The sequence below is a fragment of the Leptopilina heterotoma genome, unplaced genomic scaffold (assembly GCF_015476425.1).
Source record: "Leptopilina heterotoma isolate Lh14 unplaced genomic scaffold, ASM1547642v1 Lhet_24, whole genome shotgun sequence".
Lineage (NCBI taxonomy): Eukaryota > Metazoa > Arthropoda > Insecta > Hymenoptera > Figitidae > Leptopilina > Leptopilina heterotoma.
The window spans coordinates 2,295,362-2,320,028 of NW_025110956.1; the positions used below are offsets into that span (position 1 = coordinate 2,295,362).

General features: G+C 23.0%; 1 protein-coding gene across 1 annotated transcript in view; it reads left to right on the plus strand.

The window, feature by feature from the left end:
* The window catches only part of LOC122502995 (protein spire), a 37,534-nt gene extending 16,219 nt beyond the window's left edge, over positions 1–21,315 (plus strand). Inside the window, exons 9-13 of the mRNA XM_043613372.1 lie at positions 12,408–12,806; positions 15,215–15,528; positions 15,617–15,865; positions 16,003–16,289; positions 18,690–21,315. Coding sequence (XP_043469307.1) covers positions 12,408–12,806; positions 15,215–15,528; positions 15,617–15,865; positions 16,003–16,289; positions 18,690–18,933 — 1,493 coding nt within the window. The 3' untranslated portion in view covers positions 18,934–21,315. The remainder of the gene's footprint in view (positions 1–12,407; positions 12,807–15,214; positions 15,529–15,616; positions 15,866–16,002; positions 16,290–18,689) is intronic.
* The last annotated feature ends 3,352 nt before the right edge of the window (positions 21,316–24,667 follow it).

Here is a 24,667-nt window from a genome sequence, read left to right on the forward strand (position 1 = left end):
AGAAATTTAATTAATTTCAAAAATTTGTCAAAATTCAATTATTTTCAATGTTTACTATTTCAAAAAAATTTCACAAAAGAATTCAATTATTTAAAAAAATATTTTAATAAAATTCGTCTCAGGAATTCAATTATTTTCACAAATAATACAATTTTTTAAAAAAATTCAATTATGTTCAAAAATTTACAAAAATTCTCGTCAAAATTTCGATTCAATTATTTTCAAAAATTAGCATAAAATTCTTCGCAGGATTTTAATTATTTTTAATACAATTTTCATCAAATTTCTCAACAAATGAAATTATTCTTAAAAATTTTATTAAAATTTGTCAAGAGAATTAAATTTTTTAAAAATTTTGTTGATAATATTCTTTATATGAAAATTCAATTTTAAGAAACATTTAATTATTCAAAAAAATATTTATTTTTGTATTTACATAATTGAATTCTCGTAGAATTTTCTAATAAATATTGATTTAAAAATGAATTTCACTTAAAATTTTAGATTATAATTGAATATTGAAAGCATTATAGCGTGGATTTTTAGAAATAATTGAATTTTAAAAAGGTATCAAATTAAAATCTCTGAAAATTTGAATTCAATTATTTTCATAAAAAATAAAAATCTTTGCAGAATTTCAATTCAATTTCAATTCAATTATATTCAAAAGTAATCAAACTCTTTTACACAATTATTTTCAAACATTTAAATAAAATTCTTGGCAAAATTCAATTTTTTAAAAATTTTTAATAAAATTTTTTGCAAAATATCAATCATTTTCAAAAATTTTCCTCAATTTCATATGAATTCAATTATTTTCATAAATAAAACTCATCCCACAATTTCAATTATTTTTGATACAATTTTAATCAAGTTCTTCGAAAAATGTAATTGTTCTTAAAAATTTTATTGAAATTCGTCAAAAGAATTCAATTATTTCAAAAATTTGTTGATAAATTTTTTTTTTTTTTTTGGTAATTGAATTTTAAGAAATATTCAATTATTCAATAAATTATTTATTTTTGTTTTTAAATAATTGTATTCTAGTAGAATTTTCTAAAAAATATTGATTTAAAAATGAATTTTACTTAAAAATTTAGATAATAATTGAATATTGAATTTAGAAAAGGTTTCAAATTAAAATCTTTGAAAATCTGAATTTTTCATATTTTTAACTATCAATTCTGTGTTATTAATTTTTTTTTTGATAAAGTTTAATTGGAGATTTTTTTTTGAAATTATTTAAAGTTTTTATTTTCTAATATATATTTAATTAAAGAATTTAGGAGTAATTGAAATTTTGTAAAATTGAATTTTGTAAACAAATTGTTATGAAAATTCTCAAAGAACTTTTTGGAAAATTATTTTAAAAAATTGACTTAAAGAAGAATTTTAGTTGAAAATTCTATAGAAATGAGAATAATCGTAATGATGAAAATAATTTTCGAAACAGTTACAGTGACAAAGTAGCAAGTTTTAATTATTATAAAACATGAAAAAAGCGATCACTATCACTTTATGTTTTATAATAATATTCTTATATAAGTTATTGAATTTCAAATTTTTGAAAATTTTAATTTCTATATGAAAAAATATATGATTAAATAATATTTATTTAAAAATGAAGTTATTGATATTTTCGAATAATTTTCGTATTAAAAACCTGGAAAAATTCCGTTTTTTAACCTGGAAAAGTCAGGGAATTTGAAAAGAGCAAAAGCGTGGTAACCCTGAAAAATTGATTTAAAAATTAATTTCAATTAAAATTTTAGATAATAAATTAATTTTGGAGAATTCGTCTGAAACTTGTTGCTCCGGAGTTTCTGATTTTGCTGAGTTTGTATTTGATGTCAGATTTACAAAATCTTCAATCTGCGGCGATAAAATTGTTTAAATAAACTCAATTCGATTGAAACATGTTTTTCAGATTCTTTTAGCTCCCAAAATTTAAATTTGATATCAAGTTTGCAAAAAAATTTAATCGAACGTTGCAAATAAGTTTTTAAAATTGATCTTTTAAAGTTTTTTTCCTAAAATACTTTAGTCAGTTTCTTCAAGGGATATTAAATCTAAAAAAGACGAAAAAGAAAGAAAGAATAAAGGTTAGAATTTGCGGTGGAAAAAGGTTGAAGGTATGTATATTCACGGACATGACTCATTTGAACGAGGATTCGCCGCACTCGGGTGCGTTGCAAAACGTGGGAAGGGAAGCGCAGCTGTCGACGATCAATAGTCTTAGACTTGAGTGAAAATGTGGGCCAAAGGACTATTTCAGACTATTTCATACACATTAGACAAAATACAATAATGTCGCGACACTCCATTCGCGACATTTCTCACTTCGTCGGATCCTTTCTCTCAACATTTCTATTCCACAATAATAAAACATTTATATTTATTTAAACCTCATTTATCTTTATTCCAAAAAACTTTGCCCATTTCAAGCCAGTGAATTTCTGTGAATTTCTGTGAATCTGTGTGAAAATAAAAAGTGCTTATTCAACTTGTTTTTTTTTTATTTACATCTCTACATTAAATAAAAATAGCCTTTAAATCATAAAAAAATAAAAAAGAAGTAATTAGCAAATCTGTTAATAAATGGAATTTATTTTACGCTCAAGAGCGCTGGATGCTGACTTATAAATGAGATGACCTCCTGAACTTTAAATTTATTGAATTGGAAGAAAAAATTCAGAAACTTACTGGAGGATTTGAAAAGTAAAATCAGAAAAGTTAGAGATAATTCTATTTCGAAGGTATTTATAAATATTTGGAAATAATTACAAAAGTGTTACTGTTTTGGAAATATTTTCCCGTATTTTGGAAATTTGTAAAAAAACCACTCCTGCTGGAATAAATATTTACGAGATGAAAGTTTACAAGGAAAAAATTTTAAATCTTATAAAAGCATAATGCAACTTGTTGAAAATTATCTTCTTGATCCAAGTGGATTTAACAGTTTATTCAAAAAGTTCAAAAATGTTAATGAATTTTCAATATTTAGCTACAAATGAAAAAAATAATATTAATTATTACGATAAAGAGGAAAAGTAAAAAAATATTGGCCTAATAAAGGAAATTGTCAAGAAATTGTAAGAAGTTCGTCAATCTAACGAAGATGAACGATTCGGAGCTTTGAAATCAGTTGCAAATCTGTGAGGACACGGATCGTTATAAGTAAAGGTCATCGATCGCCTTTCTTTTACAATCAACCCTGACCATTGTGCGGAAAACAATAAATTTATCGTGACACAACTACCAACTCTTTCTAAATATAGAAATTGTATAAAAGAAAAAAAAGAAAAAAAGAAAAATGCTGCTGGCAGTCGGAGGGGAATCGAGACGAATTGTTCTCGGTGAAGTTCCACCGGCTCGCACTGAACAGGAGCAGGAACCAGCTCAGGATGTTGCTGCCCAATGGCTTCACGAAGAGTCGCAGGAAAAAAATCGCGATTTAAAAGCAACTGCATGCAATTTATCGAAACCTAAAATTCCGGTTCCTCAACCACGTTCGCGCATTGGAAAACCCGAGGAAGCCAAGTCTCGCGGGATTAGGAATCGTAAGTCGCGTAGAAGATGTATTAAGGGCACAGGTAATCGTTCATCTTCATTACATTTCACAGTTAATTAACTTGGAGCTCATTTTCTATCTCTATTTTTTTTCTTTTTTCTATATTTCCACTTTGTAAATAGATTTTTTATTATGTTGATTGTCGAAGAAAAAAATTTTGACTCTTGGATATTTTAGTCATTTTTGATAGAATTTTTTGACTGTATTTTTTTAATCCAAAATCTGTTTAAAAATTCTTAATTAAATCTCATTGCTAAATTTAATTATTTTTTTCTTATAGAAACTTAATGAAATAAGTAATTTATTGAAATATTTATTTAAACTATGAAATGATTTAAAATTTACTAATTATTTATTGTATGAAAAAATAATTTTTCTAATTCAATAAAATTATTTGTTGTTTTTGGTTCCAGATGTCATGTGAATTTAAAAGTCAGATTTCGTAAGTTCAATTTTTTATTTTAAATCAAAGGTAGAAAAAGTAACAATTTACTGAATTTTAACACTATTTTTCTATAAAGGTGGAGAAAGAAACAATTTAATGAATTTTAAGACTAATTTTCTACGAAAGTTTTCTACGAAGTTTTTTCTACGAAGTTTGTCTTGCTAGAACATTTGCCTCTGTAAATTCATAAACAGTGTAAAAACTAAAAAAAAATAAAAAATAAAAAATAAAAACTTATTTATAGAATAAAAATATAAAAAAAAAATATATATATATATAAAAAATTTTATAAAATTTATATAAAATCCAAACTTATTTCATTGAGTTTCTATAAGAAAAAAATAATTAAATTTAGCAATGAGATTTAATTAAGAATTTTTAAACAGATTTTGGATTAAAAAAATACAGTCAAAAAATTCTATCAAAAATGACTAAAAATATCCAAGAGTCAAAAAAGTGACGAAAATTATTTAAGGATCAAAATCAGTGTCGAATTAATTATACAGGGCTCGGATTGTGCGACTTTTTCGACTTTTTCGACTTTTCTAAGGAAATGTGACTTTTATCGACTTTTTCGAGATTTTTTTAGTAAAATGCGACTGAAATTTAAAAATTTTTTTAAATTTAAAGGAAAAAGTTTGAGTAAAAAAATATCCGGTTACATTTATTTACAAATTTCTTTCAAATTCTTCAAAAGATTCAAATTCAAATCTTTTTGAAATTAAACAACTTATAAAAAATTGTTATAAAACATGACTGAGTGATAAAATCATTATTTTATATAATAAAACTTTATAAAAAAAAAAAAATTTTTTATTATTTTCAATAAAAATAATTGAATTATTGAGAATAAATTTATAAAACATTAGTAAGTAAATGAATTTTGCAGAAGAATTTTGATATTTATAAAAATAATTGAAATTTTGAGAAGACTTTAAAAAAAAATTTTGAAAATAATTTAATTTCTGACAAGAATTTTCTTACTTTTGAAAATAATTGAATTTTGCAAAGAACTTTATCAGAACTTTTGAAAATAATTAAATTTCCATGATGAATTTTATTATTTATGAAGATAATTAAAATTTTGACGAGAAATTTAAAAAGAATTGAAAATAATTGAACTTCTAGGATGAATTTAATTATTTATAAAGATAATTGAAATTTTGTCAGGAATTTTATTGAAATTTTTGCAAATAATTGAATTTCAGAGAAGAATTTTATTATTTATAAAGATAGTTGAAATTTTGAACAGATTTTTTTTAAAAATGTTTAAAAGTAATTGAATTTTACAGAAGAATTATGACATTTATAAAGATAATTGAAATTTTGAGAAGAATTTTAAAAAAAATTTGAAAATAATTTAATTTCTGACAAGAATTTTCTTCCTTTTGAAAATAATTGAATTTTGCAAAGAATTTTATCAGAACTTTTGAAAATAATTAAATTTCCATGATGAATTTTATTATATATAAAGTTTTGACGAAAAATTTAAAAAAATGTTTAATATAATTGAATTTCTGTGAAGAATTTTATTACAATTTTTTTTAAATAATTGAATTCCGGAGAACAATTTTATTACAATTTTTTTTAAATAATTGAATTTCGGAGAAGAATTTTAATATTTATAAAAATAATTGACATTTTAAAGAGAATTTAAAAAAAATGTTAAAAATACCTAATTAAAATTTTGCTATGAATTTTATTTAATTTTTTAAAAATTTTATTTCGGATTGTTAGATATTAATGTATCTGTTGTCGAGAAATGTGATTTTTTTGCAATTTTGTCAATTTTGTGTTTTCCTTTTGTCGTTTTTTCTAAGATTTCATGCGACTTTTTTCCGACTTTTTCGGAAATTTTATGCGACTTTTCGTGACTTTTGTTGAAAATTTATGCGACTAAAGCGACTTTTTTTGAGTCTTAAAGACGACCCGAGCCCTGAATTAATTATCTTCACGTTCGGTTGAACTTTTTAAGTATTAGTTTCTTATCACGTTAGTTTTTTTCTTATTTTTAAACACATTTCGTCCGAGAAGTCCGTTATTTTTTCAATTAAATTTGTATTCTCCATTGTCAAAGATGGTTGGCTAAAAAAATATGGTGTTTCTTACGTATTTTTTAATTCTCTTTCAGAATCTACAACAAAATTAACTTTTGACTTAAGGATTAAAAGTTATAACAAAAAAAGGACGAATTTTTTAGGTTTCCTTACATTACAAATATATTTTCGATTGGAAATTGCTTCAGGAAAAATTTCAAGTGACAAAATATTTAAATATTTATTATTAGGTATTATGCAAATTATAACATTTTTTGTTCCCAAATATAAATTTTTGAAAAATTTCAGATTCAAACATTACAAAAAAATTCAATTATCAACTAATTTACTAATTAATTATTCTTGTTTATCAATTTCAAAAATTTTAATGAAATTCTTGGCGAGAATCCAATTATTTTCATTAATAATAACATTCTTCGTAAGAATTCAATTATTTTTATAAGTAGTAAAATTTGTTTGCAAAACTTCAATTTATTATTTTTAAACAAAATTTTAATAAAATTTCACGAACGAATACAATTATTTTCTAAAATTTTAATAAATCCTTCGAAGCAATTGAATTATTTTTTGTAAATAGTAAAATCTTTGCAAAAATTCAATTATTTTCAAAAAAATTTTTCATAAGAATTCAATTTTTTTCTTAATTTGTTATAAAATCTTTGCAAAAATTCAGTTATTTTCACAAAAGAATTTCATGAAAGAATTCAAATTTAAAAAAAATTTAAATAAATCTTTCGAAATAATCCAATTATATTTATAAATAGTAAAATTCTTTGCAAAAATTCAATTATATTAAAAAAAAATTTCACGAAAGAATTCAACTGTTTTTAATTCGTTATAAAAAATATCAATAGAATTCAATTATTTTCTAAAATTTTAATAAAATTCAATAAATAATTAAATGTTTAATTTTAATTATTAACAAACGCGATTATTTTAAACACTAAAAAGAAATTGTTCATAAAATTCAATTATTTTCAAAATTTTTAATTAAAATTATAAAAAGAACTCCATTATTAAAAAAAAATTCAAAGAAATTCTTCAAAAGGAATTTAATTAGAATTTAAAAAACTTTTAACAAAATTCTTCGCGAGAATTAAATTATTTTCCTAAATAATGAAATTCTTCGAAGGAATTCAATTATTATCAAATTTTTTGATAAAATTCTTTGCAAGAATTTAATGATTTTCAATACATTAATTTTAAAATTAAAAACATTTGAAAAATAATTTAATAAAAAATTAAAAACATTTAAAGAAAAAAATTATTAATAAAGTTAAGAAACAAAAAAGCAAACGACAAATAACATCAAACTGCGAACAGATTACCTGAAAATAACGATTGTTAGTGTAGATTTTTATTTTTTCGAAATTTAAAATGACGGCTCAAAAATTCATTACAAAAACCGTAAAAAAAGTCGGTGGAAGAAGGAACTATATTTTTTTATATTTAATTCTTGTCAATTCTTAAATTGTTTATAATATTGTTAAATAATAATGTTAAACAATTTTCATTTTTAATATTCCTTGCAACTATGAAAATATGAGTGATATGAAAAAGAAAGTTTCTTCCCAGCAAACACGTTACGTAAGTGTTACATAACAAATAAAGCACCTTGTTATGTCTCACTGTGACAATATTGTTATGTAACAACTACATAATGAGATAGTAACAATATTATATAACACTGTTACTGAATGGTGATATAATAGTTACATAATTTTTTTAAATAACTATTATATAACTGTGTGATATATTCATTACATCACAGAGTGATAATTTTTGTCTTGTTAGATTGTTCTCTAATTGTTACATAACTGTTACGAAACTGTGTGACATAACAGATACATAATTTTGTTATAATTAATAAAGTAGGTTACATTATTATATCACACTGTGACAATATTATTATGTAACCATTATATAATGAGATAGTAACACTGTTATATAACACTGTTACTGGATGGTGATATAACAGTTACATAATTTTTTCAAATAACTATTATATAACTGTGTGATATATTCATTACATCACAGAGTAATAATTTTTGTCTTATTGCATCGTTCTCTAATTGTTACATAACTGATACGAAACTGTGTGACATAATAAATACATAATTTTGTTATAATTAATAAAGTAGGTCACATTATTATATCACACTGTGACAATATTATTATGTAACTATTATATAATGAAATATTAACACTGTTACTGGGACGTGATATAACAGTAACATAGTTTAATAACATACGTATTATACAACAATGTGATACATTCTTTTAAACTGCACTTAAATAAATAATAGGCAGAATGTGTTTTTTACATAGGCAATTTTTTCCTAAAAACAAAAGCAATACACGCAAAGCAATTGCTTATTCTTTTTAAAAAGAAATTTTTGCTTTCGTTCCTGAGGTTAAGGGGGGGTATAGTTAATTCGGTGAAAAAAACGCATGTTTTTAGAATTTTTTTTGGCGATTCGCAGAAAGTTAATTTATTTTATCACTTTGCATATAACATTGCAACATTTGAACAATATTTTTTTAAATTTTGATTTAAAAATATTAAAAATTGAGCGAGATAATGAGATTTTTCTCAGCCGCGTCAAAAAAAAATGATTTGCGGTGTACACTCTAACTCGCAACAGAATCATCCAAAACAAAAAAATCAAAATGCATTTGTTAAAGGAGATGTTTTTTGAGGTATTATTCGAAGGGATTTTTTTGTTTTTTTACTTTTCGATTTTCCGTAGCACTTGAAAGCCAAAAAGTCGATTTTCACTGTAAAAAATCGATTAATTTGTTATTGTAAAATTGGTAATTTTTTAATAAAAAAATAATGGCTTCTGATGTTACCTCAAAAAACATCTCCTTTAACAAATGCACTTTGATTTTTTTGTTTTGGATGATTCTGTTGCGAGTTAGAGTGAACACCGCAAATTTTTGGAGGCGCCTGAGGAAAATGTTAGAATCTTGCTCAGTTCTTAATATTTTTAAATTAAAATTTAGAAAAATATTGTTCAAATGTTGCAGTATTATATGCAAAGCGATAAAATAAATTAACTTTCTGCGTATCGCCAAAAAAAATTCTTAAAAACATGCGTTTTTTTCACCGAATTAACTATACCCCCCCCCCCCCTTAACATAACAAGGCAAATTTTAATTTGAATATTTAGAGAATACTATATGAAATAATAAATTTATTTATTCCAATATTCACAACTTATCCAATGAAGAGATTAAACCTTATAAACAGAATTAATATTATATATATATTCATTTTTACTATCGTGAATATAATGATAATGTATTTTTATAGTTTATTATTTAAAAATTAAAAAATTATATTTTACATTTTTATTAATTATATGTGACGCGATTTGAAGAAAGGGAACTTAGAAGCAAAAAATTGTAGGCTATGTTTGAAATTTTTTAAATGAAAATACAAAAAAGTAACAACCGTCAATATAAATAATTGACATTTTAAGTCTTTATTACAACTAAAATATTTAAAAACAAATTATTTAAATAGCAAACATGTTCTGTAACTGTTACGTAACATTTCTGTAGTAATAAGAGCTAAATTACGTAACTGTTATGTAATTGTTATGTAACATAAAAGTAACAATGTTCTGTAACTGTCGTTACAAAATTGTTACGTAAAATTGTAGTCTCTCTGTTACGCAATAAAATTATGTAATTGTTACATAACTGTTATGTAACATGAAACACTATTTTATAATTATTGTTTCGAATAAATATTTTTTATTATAAATCTAGTTTAACTGTTTAAGTTTATTAATTTACAATAAATTATTATTAATAATTATTATCAGTATTATTTATTATAATTATTAATGTCCAAAACTTTTAAAGAAGTACGTAAAAGTAAAGTGGGGTGAAGAAGCCGACTTTTGGAACATTTTACGATATTTAATATATCACTCACTTTTAATTTTATTTAAAATTTTTTAACGTACTCTGAAAAGTTTGTCTATTATAATAATTTAAAAAATATCTTAATTTTTTTTGTAAAAAGTTGTCAGAAATTAATAAAGAAAAATTTTTATTTGAACAAATTTATTTAAAATTAATTTAAAGTTTATAACTCTCAAATTTTATGTGAAGAAAAATAGAATTTTCAGAATAAAATAAAAATTTGTAATCCCGATTAGTATAATTGTAATCGTTTCTTTTTGTTACTCACATGTGTGTGACATTGTTATGTAAATGCTACAAAATTGTTACTTATATGTGTGTAACATTGTTACGTAAATGTTACAGAATTGTTACTGAACACTGTGACTAATGTGTGGTAGATATTTTTATTAACACGTTAATCGTATATTACAAATAAAAAAATCACAAGTTTGTCTTTGTTACGTAATAGTTACATAACAGTAAGTAACAGAATATACGGCACTGCAGTTGATATAGTAGATTAGGAGAATTCTCATCCAGCCTTCAGTGGCCGTGCGGTTTAAATGCGTTGCGTCGGGTCGTCAAGGGCGGGGGGACGTGAGTTCGATCCCACATGCGAGCGGATATTTTTCATTCTAAGCGTTATGTAAAATAATAAAATTACTATTTAATCTGTATATAAGTGTTGTGAAATGTGAATAAAATAAACTTGTGAACATGTTTATAAATAATATTAAAGATCTGTAAAAAAATCAAGTTTAAAAAATGTACTAATTAATAAATCAGTTTTTTACTAAAATTATTTTTGGATATTACCATGTCAAATGGCATTTGTTATTATCTATTGAATAAAAATAATAACAATAATTTTCACGTAGGTCATAATAGTGATGTTACAATTATATAACAAGCTCATCAAATTATGTAACAGAATCTCATAATTGTGATATAATAATAAGTCACAACGTGATATAAGTGTGATATAACAATTATGTAACATATTTACATAACTGTGATATAATAATAAGTCACAACGTAATATAAGTGTGATATAACAATTATGTATCAAATTCTTCTAATTATGTAACATATTTACATAACTGTGATATAATAATTAAATATCACGCTGCAACATAATTGTTATATCACCCTTCTTGTAACAATTATGTAACTGTGACCCTCATGTTACGACATTTCGTGTCACATGTTCATATCATGTTATATCACGTGTGATATTCTGTGACATAACTGTTACATAACTGTTATGTAACAATGTTTGCTGGGTTGACAATATTTTCTTGTGTCTTTTAAATCATAATTTATTTATGAAAATTGTTTAAGATACTGATAATTGATAGTCAATAGTAAACTTTTATCATAGATGTTAGTTTTATATTGAATTTAGTTATTTGTGATGAGAAAATGTTTTGCAATTTGTTTTACTGTCTTTTTAAACTTTTAGACATTTTGGCCGCCATTTTGAATTTCGAAAAAATAAAAATTTCGAATAATGACTAAATATAAGGTCATACATTTTGGACGCAATATTTTGTCACTTCAAAGTTTTCCTGAAGCAATTTCAATTTGCCATATGCAAATTTTTTTAGTCCACCATTTTTGAAAATTGCGAATACAAAATAATGTAATTGAAAAATAACGGACTTCTCGTACGAAATGGATTAAAAGGAAAATTAAAAAAATTTTCATCTAGAATATGGAGATTTTTTTAATTTGAATTTTATTAATCTTAAAAAATCGAAGATATTTCTCAAGTTCTTAATCATGCATTAATCATGCATTTTCATTCATTATCTGTAAAAGTTTAGTCAATTTTTAGCTTATGCGGCATTTTTTAATTTAGCCCTTGAGTGTGAGGTACGTCTATAGACCAAGGTGAGCTTGCACTATGAACTAAGGCGTCTATAGACAAACTTGTAACAAAGTAATAATAGACCCAAAGAGAAATAAATGACTTATCAATTTGATATGCAATTAATCACTGAAATTGACGAAAATGTGTCCCGCATTTTGACCATTTTTTGACGTCAATTTGACCATAATAATATTTTTCAGTGCTAAATTAATTTTTTGAAGAAAATTTTTAATAAACTTTTCATTTTCGAATTTTCATTTCCCAATTAGTTAAAAAATTAATTGAATTCTCTTAAAACTCAAGAGTTTTTGGAACATTCTTAAAATGTATATTAGATTCTACCCAAAATTCATAAGTCATTTTTGAGGATGCAGAGCAAAAAGGAAAAATTTCTCAAAATTGATTGACTTCTGGTTATTTGGAGTTGTTCAATTTTCCTAATTACTATTTTGAAGTTAGTTTTTAAAAATCCAAAAAATAATTGAAAAATAAAATTAAAGAAATTAAATAATTAATTGTTTCTCTTAAATAAAATTGTTTTAGCTCACGCACAAGAAGCATCTGTGATTGAATCGTCGAAAAGGTCGCAGGGAAATCTCGAAAGTGTTGACTCGACAACTAGACAGCCTAGAAAATTAATTCCAGTGGATTTTGATCTGAAACTCGATGGCGAGGAAGATGATGATGACAATGATGACGATGACTTTGAAATTTCCAAGTTCGATGACGACGACGATGATGACGATGAGGATGATAATTCCTCAAATTATTGGCATTCCAAAGAGCGTTACGCGTGTGGCAAGGGAAAACTCACAATGGACCTTTGCGAGGATTGTCACGATGATGATGACGAGAAGGATTCGGCGAATCCCTGGCGGAAAACTGGAAAGCTTCGTCTCACGAAAAACGAGTATCATCGATTCTGTGACGCGCAACTTGAATGTAACTACTCTACTTTTCCTTTAACGAATTTAATTATTTTGTACATTTTTCCATTTTTGGAAAGAGTTTAGTTTAATACTTCAGGCTTCATACTTTTTTTTAGATTTCAGCCACTAAAAGCTACTATTTCTGTTTTTTTTTAGAATTTCCACTACTTTAAATTCGCTAATACTAGAATTCAAAAAACTATTCTCGAAAATTATAATCAAATTCTTTAAGACGATTCAATTATTTTCAAAAAATATTCGAAATTCAATTATTTTCAATATCTAGTATTTTTATAAAATTTTACAAAAGAATTCTATTATTTTTAAAAAAATTTATAAAATTCATCCAAAATTCAATTATTTTCATAAATAATAAAATTCCTACGGGAATTCAATTATTTAAAATAAAATTTTCATAATATTTATTATATTTCAAAAAATTAATTATTAAAAACAATGTTTATAAAATTCTTATGAAATATTCAATTCTCTTAAAAATAACTAAATTTTTCACAGAAATTCAATTCTTTTTAAATATTTTAGTAAAATTTTTCGCAAGAATTCAATTATTTTCATAAATAATAAAATTTATCGCAGAATTTCAATTATTCTTAATAAAATTTTACAGGAATTGCTCGAAAAATGTAATTATTCTTGAAAATTCAATTTTAATTCCTCAAAAAATCAATTATTTAAAAAATAGTTAGTTTTTAAATTCTTTGGAAGAATTCAATTATTTACAAAAATATTAGAATTTTTCTCAGGAATTTAATTATTTCAAAAATTTTAATAAAATTGTTCGAAAGAAATCAATTAATTTAATTGAATTTTTTTGAAATAATTTAATTATTCTTTTAGATTTTAATAAAATTTTTCCCAAGAATTCAATTATTTTCATAATTAATTCTTCGAAAAAATTCAATTATGTCGATATATAACAAAATTCTTCCCGAAAATTTAATTATTTTAAGACATTTTAATAAAATTCTTTGCAAAAATTCAATTATTTTCATAAATAACAATATTCGTCACAAGATTTCAATTATTTTCAAAATTAATAAAATTCTTCGCAGAAATTCAATTATTTTAGAAAGTTCTAATAAAATCGTTCGCAAGAATTCAATTATTTTTACAAATAATAAAATGCTTTTTAGGAATTCAATTATTTTCAAAAATAAAAAAATTTTTCACAGAAATAAAAATTGAAATTAAAATTCTTCGCTGTAATTCAATTATTTTCATAAATAATAAAATTTATCGTAGGATTTCAATTATTTCTAATACAATTTTAGAGGAATTGCTCACAAAAACATAAATATTCTTAAAAATTGAATTTCAATTCCTCGAAAACAGTAATTACTTAAAAAAATATTTTCTCTCAAATTCTTTGTAAGAAATCAATCATTTACATAAATATTAGAATTTTTCACAGAAATTTAATTATTTTTAAAAATTTTAATAAAACTATTTGAAAGAAATCAATTATTTTTAATACAATTATTGTAATTACATTTTTTTGAAACAATTCAATTATTCTTTTAGATTTTAATAAGATTCTTCGAAAGAATTCAATTATTTCGATGAATAACAAAATTCTTTCCGAAAATTCAATTATTTTTAGACATTTTAATAAAAGTTTTCGCAATAATTCAATTATTTTCGTAAATAATAAAATTTTTGTCAGGAATTCAATTATTTTTGAAAATTGTAATAAATTTCTTCTTGGAAATTCAATTATTTTAAATAAAATTCTAATAAAATTGTTCGCAAGAATTAAATTATTTTCATAAATAATAAAATGCTTTTTAGGAATTCAATTATTATTTTCAAAAAAAATTTAATAAAATACCACACAGACAATCAATTATTATTCTCAAAAGTTTTAATAGAATTCTTTGTACAATTTAATTATTTTTAAAAACTTTTCTTAATTCAATGATTTTCAATATCTTCTATTTTCATAATATTTCCAAACAGAATTCAATGTAAAAATCTTCAAAAGAATTCAATAATTTAAATTCGAATTTTCATAAAATTAGTCGAAAGAAATGAATTATTTAAAAATGTTTATAAAAATTCTTCGCAGTAAATTAAATTATTTTTATAAATATTTAAATTCTTTCATGAATAATAAAATTCGTTGGAGGAATTCAATTTATTAGCAGGATAAGAAAGAAGTAAATATTTTTGTTGAAAAATTAGGAAAGTCAGGAAATTAAAAATATGGACTGGAATTTTTGTCAGTTTTGTGAAGTATCTAAAACGATTTTTTTTCTGCTCGTCAAGTTTAATTTTTCGAAAAGTAATTTTTTTACTTCTTTTTTAGTTTGAAAGTTACCTTTTGCTATACTTTTTTAAAATTAATTATCGAGTGCGAAGTCTGATACTTTCGTCTCACATTTTTTAATATTTGTTTATCAGCTTATGACTTGGCAACGCAATGTCCGTCGAGAAGAGCGTCTGCCAGAAAACACGCGACTCGAGGAAATAGTTTAGTACTTCCGTCGTTTTCCGGCACAACTTCTCTTCCACATTCTCGGCCGCACAGTCGTCAACAGACAGCAGTAGTCGGCACAAATTCAAGTCCAGGTGTGCACAGTCCAAATGTGAGCTTGAATATTAGTCCAAGACTGAGTCCTCAGCCAAGAACGAGGCCCGTTCCGAAACCTAGAGAGAGTATCGATAGTGAACTTAATTCCAATTCAAAAGACTGGGAGAAGGAAAATTCTGAACAGGTATAATATTACTTTTCATCATTTTCTACTAGCATTAGGTTGAATTTAATTTAAAGTTAATTACTTATCGATTTTAAATTGTTTTCAGAAACCGTCTTTAAATGACATGTTCCTTGATGATCGACTTTCGTTGACATTAGAGGAGATAGTTCACATACGAAGTGTTTTAACAAAAGCGGAATTGGAGTCTTTGCCAGTCGAAGGCCGAGTGAAGGAAGACGTCGAAAAGAGGCGGGTTTGCTTTTTGTGTTTGAAAACGAGATTCGGTATTCTTGGTCCTTGGGGTCAACGTTGTCGCCTCTGCGAGAGAACCGTCTGTGTTAAATGTTACACCAAGGTATTTTCATTTTAAATATCATACTTTCAAAATTTTATCGTAATTAACAAACAATATTTTAATACTTTTTATTTTCATAGAAATTTATTTATTCAGTAATTTAGTGATAAAAAGTTGACTATATTTTTTATGTTTAGATGAGAATTCCAACGGAACATTTTTCGCACGTGCCAGTTGTTTTACTGTCTCCGGGCATTTTACTTTCGCCAACGACTTCCGAACCTGAATCCGGAAAGAATTCCTGGCTGCGGGCTTCCGGAGCCGTTGGTTCTGCACCAGCATCGCCAGCATCTCGTCGTCGAGACTCAAATTTGAGAAGCGCGACTCCATCAAGTCCTTTAGTGACGCCTAGTGCTGTTCCCACTGCTGAGTCCACTCCAACTTCACACTCGAAACCGGAACATCTTCACAGTTCCGAAAAACGGTGAGAATTTTCAAATATTTCTTCTGCTTTTCATATTTTCGCACTTTTCGGATTAAAAGACAAGTAAATTAGTTCGACGCCTTCTGTTCATAAAATTATATTATTCTTTTCTATAATTTTGCATTAATAAGTGCAAGCCAATATTTCGACTTTTTTCGACTTATTTTCAAAAGTAGCGACTTTTTCGACTTTTTTCACAAATATTGCAACGAAATACCACATTTTTAGTATAAAATGCAAACTTATTTCGATTTTTATAGTGTGAAAAGGTAACTCTAGACAAATATTTCGAAAATTATTTTTGTATTTAAAATAAAATTTTTAATTTTTCATTATGAAATTTTGTGAAATTTAATTGAAAATAATTAATTTTTTTCAAGTGTTTTATTACAATTTCTGAAAATCAACTTTTCATGAATTTTTATTACAAATTTTGAAAATAATTGAATTTACAAAAATTTAAATGAAAAATCTTCAAGCGTAAATTAAAATTTTTAAAAAATTAAATTGGTTTTTTTAAATTAATAGAAAAATTCTTTTAAGAAATTTATAATTATTTTGGAAAAATAACATTAGAATATTTTAAAAAAAACTATTTTTTAGAATTATTTTATTAATAACTTTTTAAGATTCAATTATCTTCTAACAAAGAAAATTGGAATTTTTTAAAATTTACATTTTTTAACTTATTACATTTTTGTAGAAATCTTGTTCATGTTTGTAATTAAAATTCTTCAAAAATTTTATTATCTTTTTTTATATTTTTCAAAAATTCAATGAGTTTTTAAAGATTTTATCAAATTTCAATTATTTAGAAATTTTTCAATTCTAAATTACAAAAATTTTTATTTTTCAAAAATCATCTTCATTTTTTGAATAATTTCAGATACAAAATTTTTAAAAATCCAACATTTTAAAACAGTTTAAATTATTTTCAATACAATTTTAATTAAATTCGTTGAAGATATTTACAATAATTCCTTCATTTTCAATATAATTTAAATAAAATTTCTCGAAAGAATTCAATTATTTTTTCAATATAATTTTAATAAAATTTCTCGACAGAATTTAATTATTTTCAATATAATTTTAATAAAATTTCTCCAAAGAATTCAATTATAAAAATTTAATTATTTTCACCAAAATTCCATAAAATTCTTCAAAACAATTAAATTATTTTCAAAAAATTTAATAAAATTCTAAGCAAAAGTTAAAATGTATTTCAGATTCAAAATTATAAATAGGTAAAAGAATTATAAAAAGTAATATAAAGTGTTTTTCAAAATGTTATATTTTATAAAATAGAAAAAATGTCATACATGAAAAATGAAATATTGAAAAATAATTTAATTTATAAATTTTTTTTGCAATAATATTATCACAAAACGTATTCTCTAAATTTAAATTAGTAAAAATCTTAACTAATTAGGACAAAAGTGATACGAAATTTCTAAAAGTTTTTAAATTTTTAATTAAAAAAATTAATTTAAATTTAATTTTAAAAGCATTGTTTAATTATTCAAAATTTTATGGAATTTTTTTGTAATCAAGTGGATTTTAGAAATATTTTAGTTTCAAGTAAACTTTTTTCGAAATAATTGAATTTTTAAGGAATTTTTTTAAAAAATATTAAAAAGAATTGAATTAGAGAAGAATTTTAGTTAAAATTTTTAGAAAATAATTGAATTGAATTCTTGAAAATAATTTTTGAGATTTTTCTTTTTATGATCGGGAAAAATAATTTATGACCGGGATTTTTTTTATAAAAAAACGGTCACCCTGATTATTAAAAATAATTGATTCAGAGGTAAAGTTTAGTTAAAATTTAAAGAAAATAATTGAATGTTAGAAGGGTTATAGTTGTTTTAATTTTTAGAGATTATTATATTTCAGAAGCTGTTAAATTGGAATTTTTTAAATTTTATTCCCCGTGGAAATACAAATAAGAAGTATTTAAATATTTATTTAACAAAATTATTAAAATAATTGAAATTAGAAATCAGTGAAAGGTGAGGGAAATACAAAATAAAATTTTTGTGACAACACTAAATCAAATAAACGAATTTTTCGACTTTTTTCTATTTTCAATCAACTAAATACACTTTTTTGCGATTTAAAGTCGATCTAAGGTCTGAAAGTTGTTTTTTTAATTTTAAAAGGCATTTTTATTTAAAAAATGGTATAATTTTTAATAAAGTTTCGAAAATAATTAAATTCTTTCAAGAAGAATTTGAAACATGTAAGTTTGCATTTTATGAACGCAAGGCGTCGCGTCGAGTGAAAAAATAAAAATAAAATAATAGAAAAAAAGTTTTTTTTTGTGTTTTTTTGGTACTTTCTCAGAAAAGAGAAAATAAGAAAAAAATAAAAAATAATCTAATATTATTCTTTTGTTTTCAGACGCTTTAAACCGACTGGCAGTCCAGCAAAATTATTCAACACCGCGACATTTGGAAGTCTCGGGGGCCTGAGTCCAGAGCAACGATTGATAGCGGAACGATTAAGAGGAGTATCAATGGTAGTTTGTCACGATTGTCGAATTATGGTAGTTCAAATAATCAAGAGTTCGCGAAATACACGAGCCACTATACGCAACAATGTTATTTCACGATTAACTCTCAATCTCTCACCTGCATACGTTTAAAATTTTAACATCAAAAAAACAACAAACAAAATGGAATCAGTTAAAATATGTTGATTATTGTTTCCAAAGAAATGGAAAAAAATCCAATTTTCATCCCTCCGCTTGAAAGGAATAGAAGCTGATCCGCTTCCATAACAGAGATGTTCGCCAATTACCTTAATTTAAACATAAACTGTCACGGAAAAGAAAGAAAGAAAGAAAATTCGAATTTGTTAAAGTGAAATAATTTGGGAATTATTTTTCTTTGCATTTGTATTTTTTGTTCAAAATTTGGCATTTTAAATATTAAGGACAGTTTTTAAAATTTACGCTTCGTCTAAATCTAATTTTGTACATGACTGGATTTAGTAAATCTGTCACGTCACAAATAATTAAGATAGTAGTTAGATATGAAAAAAAAATATATATATATGAATACATGTAGAGAATATATTATATGACTAAACTCGTTCGAAAATTCGTGATTGATCTGAAAGATTAAAAAAATAATATCAAAACAGTTTTTTTGATCACGATTTTCCAATGAGGCTTACTGTTTATTGAATCAGTATGACGATTACAAAATGTTGTAAATGAAATGTTCAATAACCATCTCGATCACCAATTAGGTGGTAAATTGTCTTTCAAGTTTTACTTTTTTTAATATTTCCAGTTACTCTTCGATTCCCTCGAAGGAATATCTTTATAAAAATCAGTTTCCAAATATGAAAAAACTTTAATATCGATTGATGATATTTAATATTTTCCAATAGTTTCAAATTAAAAAATCAAAGAGTGGAAAATTAATTGTTAACATAAAAGTAGGAAACTAATTAAAATAATTCGATTTTTAAAAAATACTCGAAAGTATGAAACTTGAGAATAATGCGAATTTTAAAAAATTGGAAAACTATTTATTATTTATTGTTATTTATTATATTTGTTATCTTTATTATCTTTATTATCTTTATTATATTTATCATTATTTATTATTTATTTATTAATTATTAATAACAAGAAAAGAAAAAAAATTTCCATTAAAAAAAGTAAAATTTGATGGACAATATCGAATCCCCATCAATACAATCAAAATGTTCTTGTTTAATTAATGTGGGAGATTATTGAATCGAAGGAATATGAAGGTAAACGAAGTTTCTTCGGAATAAAATTGTTTGGAAGTTTTGAACTTTAATATTCGAAAGCATGTTGCTTCCTGAATATTATTCTGAATAAACTTCGATATTGGATTGATGAGTACAATTGAAATACCTCAGAGTCGTACTGTCTTACGCGGATTGATACGAATGGTTAATTAAAAAAAAAGCTGGTTAGCTTTCTTCCAATTTTTCTTTCACATAATTCCATATAATGTGAAATTTACATTTTCTTCCAAAAAATAAAATTTAAACGGCACGCACTACCCATATCATTAAGAGCAATTTAAAACGAATGTGTCAATATTAGAAAAATGAGAAATAGTGAGAATTCAATGTGTTCTGTTTCTATAATTCAATATTTATGGGTTTTTGTATAATTTATTTAAGATTTAGTTATCAAAACATTCGAATTTGTAGAATGTTTCGAAAAACAGTTGTTGTTTTTAAAAGTCTTTGTAGACAAATAATTTTGAAATATTTTTATTGATTTTATATTTTATTATTTAGAGATCGTTTTTATTTATTGAGAGAAAACTTTTTATAAAGGATCGTTGATCAGAGCGTTCGATCATTCGTTTTTGATCAACTTGAAATATCAATGTTAACTTTTCCAGCTAGTCCCTGATATTGTTTGTAAAATGTCATCGACTTAAAAATTTAGTGGTCTAGAAGAAAATTTATTGCTAAGAAAGAACAGAGTGATGAATAATTTTGTTGAGATTCTAATGGAGACCCGAAACTGTTTTATTTATTGTTTATTATAAGTTTCATATTTTATTGTATATGTAGTTTTATTTTTAAGTTTTTTGAAAAAATCGACTTTTACTAATTTCTTGTATAAAGTTGGTTTTTAGTGAATTATTTATTTGAAGAGCGATATTTGAATTGAGGACCAAGAGAATTATGTAATTTAGCTTTTGTTTATTTATTTGATATATAGTTTCCAGTTATCGGGTCAAGCGGCCTGACTTGCAACGTACAAATAAATCTCTTCTCTTTATTAATTTTGAAAAGTGTATATGTATATACTAGGTATTATAATTCTATTTTAATGAAATCCTGTATACTGTATAGTATCGAACAACTCAAATAGCATTTAATGAGCAATTATTTATAAATTTAATTAGATGACTATTAGAGAATCTATATGGAAATATATTATTTATTTTTTTGTATGTACCTCTTTCTGGCAGATTGTAATCGAGACTTTAGGTGTACATAATAAAATGCATCGATGCTACCGTTATATTTACTTCATTATTTTCCTATTTCGCAAATTTACTCATAAAATTCATTAAAACCATTCAATTAATTTCAAAAAATATACGAAATTCAATTATTTTCAATATCAAGTATTTTCATAAAATTTCGCAAAAGGATTCAATTATTTAAAAAAAAAATGATAAAATTCAATTACAGGCAAACCTCGCTACGGCGGAAAGCAATTAGACGATTGCAATTAGACGAATTCAATTATTTTTATAAATAATAAAACTCATCTAAGAATTTCAATTATTTTTAATACTATTTTAAAGTAATTAAACGAAAAATTCAATTATTTTCACAAATAAAGTTTTCCACAAGAATTCAATTATTTAAAATTAAATTTTCATAATATTTATTATACTTCGAAAAACTTAATTATTTAAAACAATGTTTATAAAAGTAGTCAGAAGAATTCAATTATTTGCAAAAATAACAAAATTCAATTATTTAAAAAAATTCTAATAAAATCGTTCGCAATAATTCAATTATTTTCATCAATAATAAAAATTCTTTTTAGGAATTCAATTATTATTGAAAGTTTTAATAAAATTCTTTGCAACTATTCAATTATTTTTATAAATAATAAAAATTGCTAAAAAAAATGTAATTATTCTTAATAGTTTAATTTCAATTCCTCTAAAAAATCAATTATATTTAAAGAAATGTTTTTTTAAATTCTTTGGAAGAATTCAATTATTTAAAAAATATTAGAATTTTTCACAGGAATTCAATTATTTTCAAATATTTTAATACCTAAAATTGTTCGAATGAAATCAATATATTTTAAATATAATTTTAATTTTAATTAAATTTTTTTCGAAATAATTTAATTATTCTTTTAGATTTTAATAAAATTCTTCCCAAGAATTCAATTATTATTTACATAAATAATGTTTATTATATTTTTAAAAAATTAATTATTTAAAACAATGTTTATAAAATTTTATGAAGAATTCAATTATTTTCAAAAATAACAAAATTTTTCAGACAAATTCAATTCTTTTTAAATATTTTAATAAAATTTTTCGCAATATGTAATTCATTTATTTTCATAAATAATAATATTCTTTTCAGGGATTTAATTATTTTTGAAAATTTTAACATAATTCTTAAGCAACTATTCAATTGTTTTCATAAATAATAAAATTCTTCTCAGGAATTCAATTATTTTTGAGTTTTAACAAAATTTTTTGCAACTATTCAATTATTTTCATAAATAATAAAAGTCACTGCAAAATTTCAATTATTTTAATACAATTTTACATGAATTGCTCAAAAAATGTAATTATTCTTAAAAATTTTTCCTCGAAAAAATCAATTATTTAAAAAGAAGTTTTTTAAAATTCTTTGGAAGAATTCAATTATTTACAAAAATAAAGAAATCAGTTATTTTAAATACAATTTTTATTAAATTTTTTTGAAATTATTCAATTATTCTTTTAGATTTTCATAAAATTCTTTGGAAGAATTCAATTATGTCAATAAATAACAAAATTATTCCTGAAAATTCAATTATTTTGAGGCATTTTAATAAAATTCTTTGCAAAATTCAATTATTTTCATAAATAACAACATTCATCACAAGAATTAAATTATTTTTAAAACTAATAAATTTCTTCTTGGAAATTCAATTATTTTAAAAAATTCTAATAATTTTTTTTTTTTTTTTTATTTACAAGTAATGTAACAATAGGCCTGTAGCCTTTTTACATAAGTGTTTCTTCTTTTCTCATTCCTCCCTATTCACACAAACAAAACGCTCTTATCTTTACTAAATTGTTTACAAAATAGAATAATTTTAAAAAATTCTAATAAAATCATTAGCAAGATTTCAATTTATTTCATAAATAATAAAATGCTTTCTAGGAATTCAATTATTTTCAATAAAATCTAATAAAATACCACGCAGACATTCAATTATTGTCAAAAAATTTAATAGAATTCTTTGTAAATTTTAATTATTTTAAAAAACTTTTCGCAATTCAATGATTTTCAATATCTAGTATTTTCATAAAATTTCTTAGGAATTCAATTATTTAAAAATTTTTTTGTAAAAATCTTGGTAAGACTTCAATTTTTTTTATGAATAATAAAAGTTCGTGAGGAATTCAATTATTTAAATTAGAATTTGCATAAAATTAGTCGAAAGAAATCAGTCAATTAAAAATTTTGATAAAATTCTCCCCAAGAATTAAATTATTTTTATAAATATTCAAATTCTCTCATGAATAATAAAATTTGTTGCAGGAATTCAATTTATTAGCAGAGTGAGATACAAGTAAATATTTTTTATTTAAAATTGCTTTGAAAATAATTGAATTCCTGCGAAGAGTTTTATTATATTTTTTGAAAATAATTGAATTTCTGTAAGAAGAATTTTACTAAAATTTTTGAAAATAATTAAATTTTTTCAAAAAACAATTTTAACTTTATTAACATTTTTGAAATTGAATTCCTGTAAAGAATTTTATTATCTTTAAAAATAATTGAATTCTTGACAATAGAATGCTATTAAATTTTTTGAAAATAATTGATTTTCAAAAGATGCTAATTTGATATTTTAGAAAATTTGAATTAATTATTAAAAATAATTGATTTAGAGAAGAATTTTAGTTAAACTAAAAAAAAGAATTGGATTTTGTGACGTAAATACTTTTTGTAAGTTATAACATTTTTTGTTCCTTTTAAGAAAAAATTTCGACTTTGGAAGAATTTAAGTTTTTTGCAAATTAAAAATCATTTTATATTCGTTTTAAAAGTTGCAACTTTTTTATAAAAGGCAACAAATACAAAATTACATTTACTACTTATAAAATAAAACCCAAATTGTTTTTTATTCCAATTTTCTGCGAATGTTATGAAATTTGCTTTGTAAATAACGATTTGTAATAGAAAATTTCACTATTTCCACAGTAAATTTTTGTATACAAAATTTTTTAAATTTTCGTCCAGCGTAGTACAATTTGATATTAAAAATTGTTATTTACAGAGCAAATTTTATTACTTCTGAGATAAATTTTTGTAAGTTTTATAAAGATTTTCTTTAGAAATATTAAAGGTTCTAGAATTAATAATTTTTATTTGTTAATTTTATTCATGTTGGAGGTAATTTTACTAAGTTCGAAATAAAGTCTACTAATTTTTACTGAAATTTTCTTCGAATGTAGTAAAATTATAGGTATTTAAAAATAAAAGTAGTGTTACAATAATTTGCTACTTAATTCGAAAGTCGACTTTTTAAAAATCAAAATTAACATGAAAAGAACATTGTTATCTTTGTTTTAGTTTTTTGGGGCTAAGGCCAATTTTGCAGTCTTTACTTAAAGTCACTA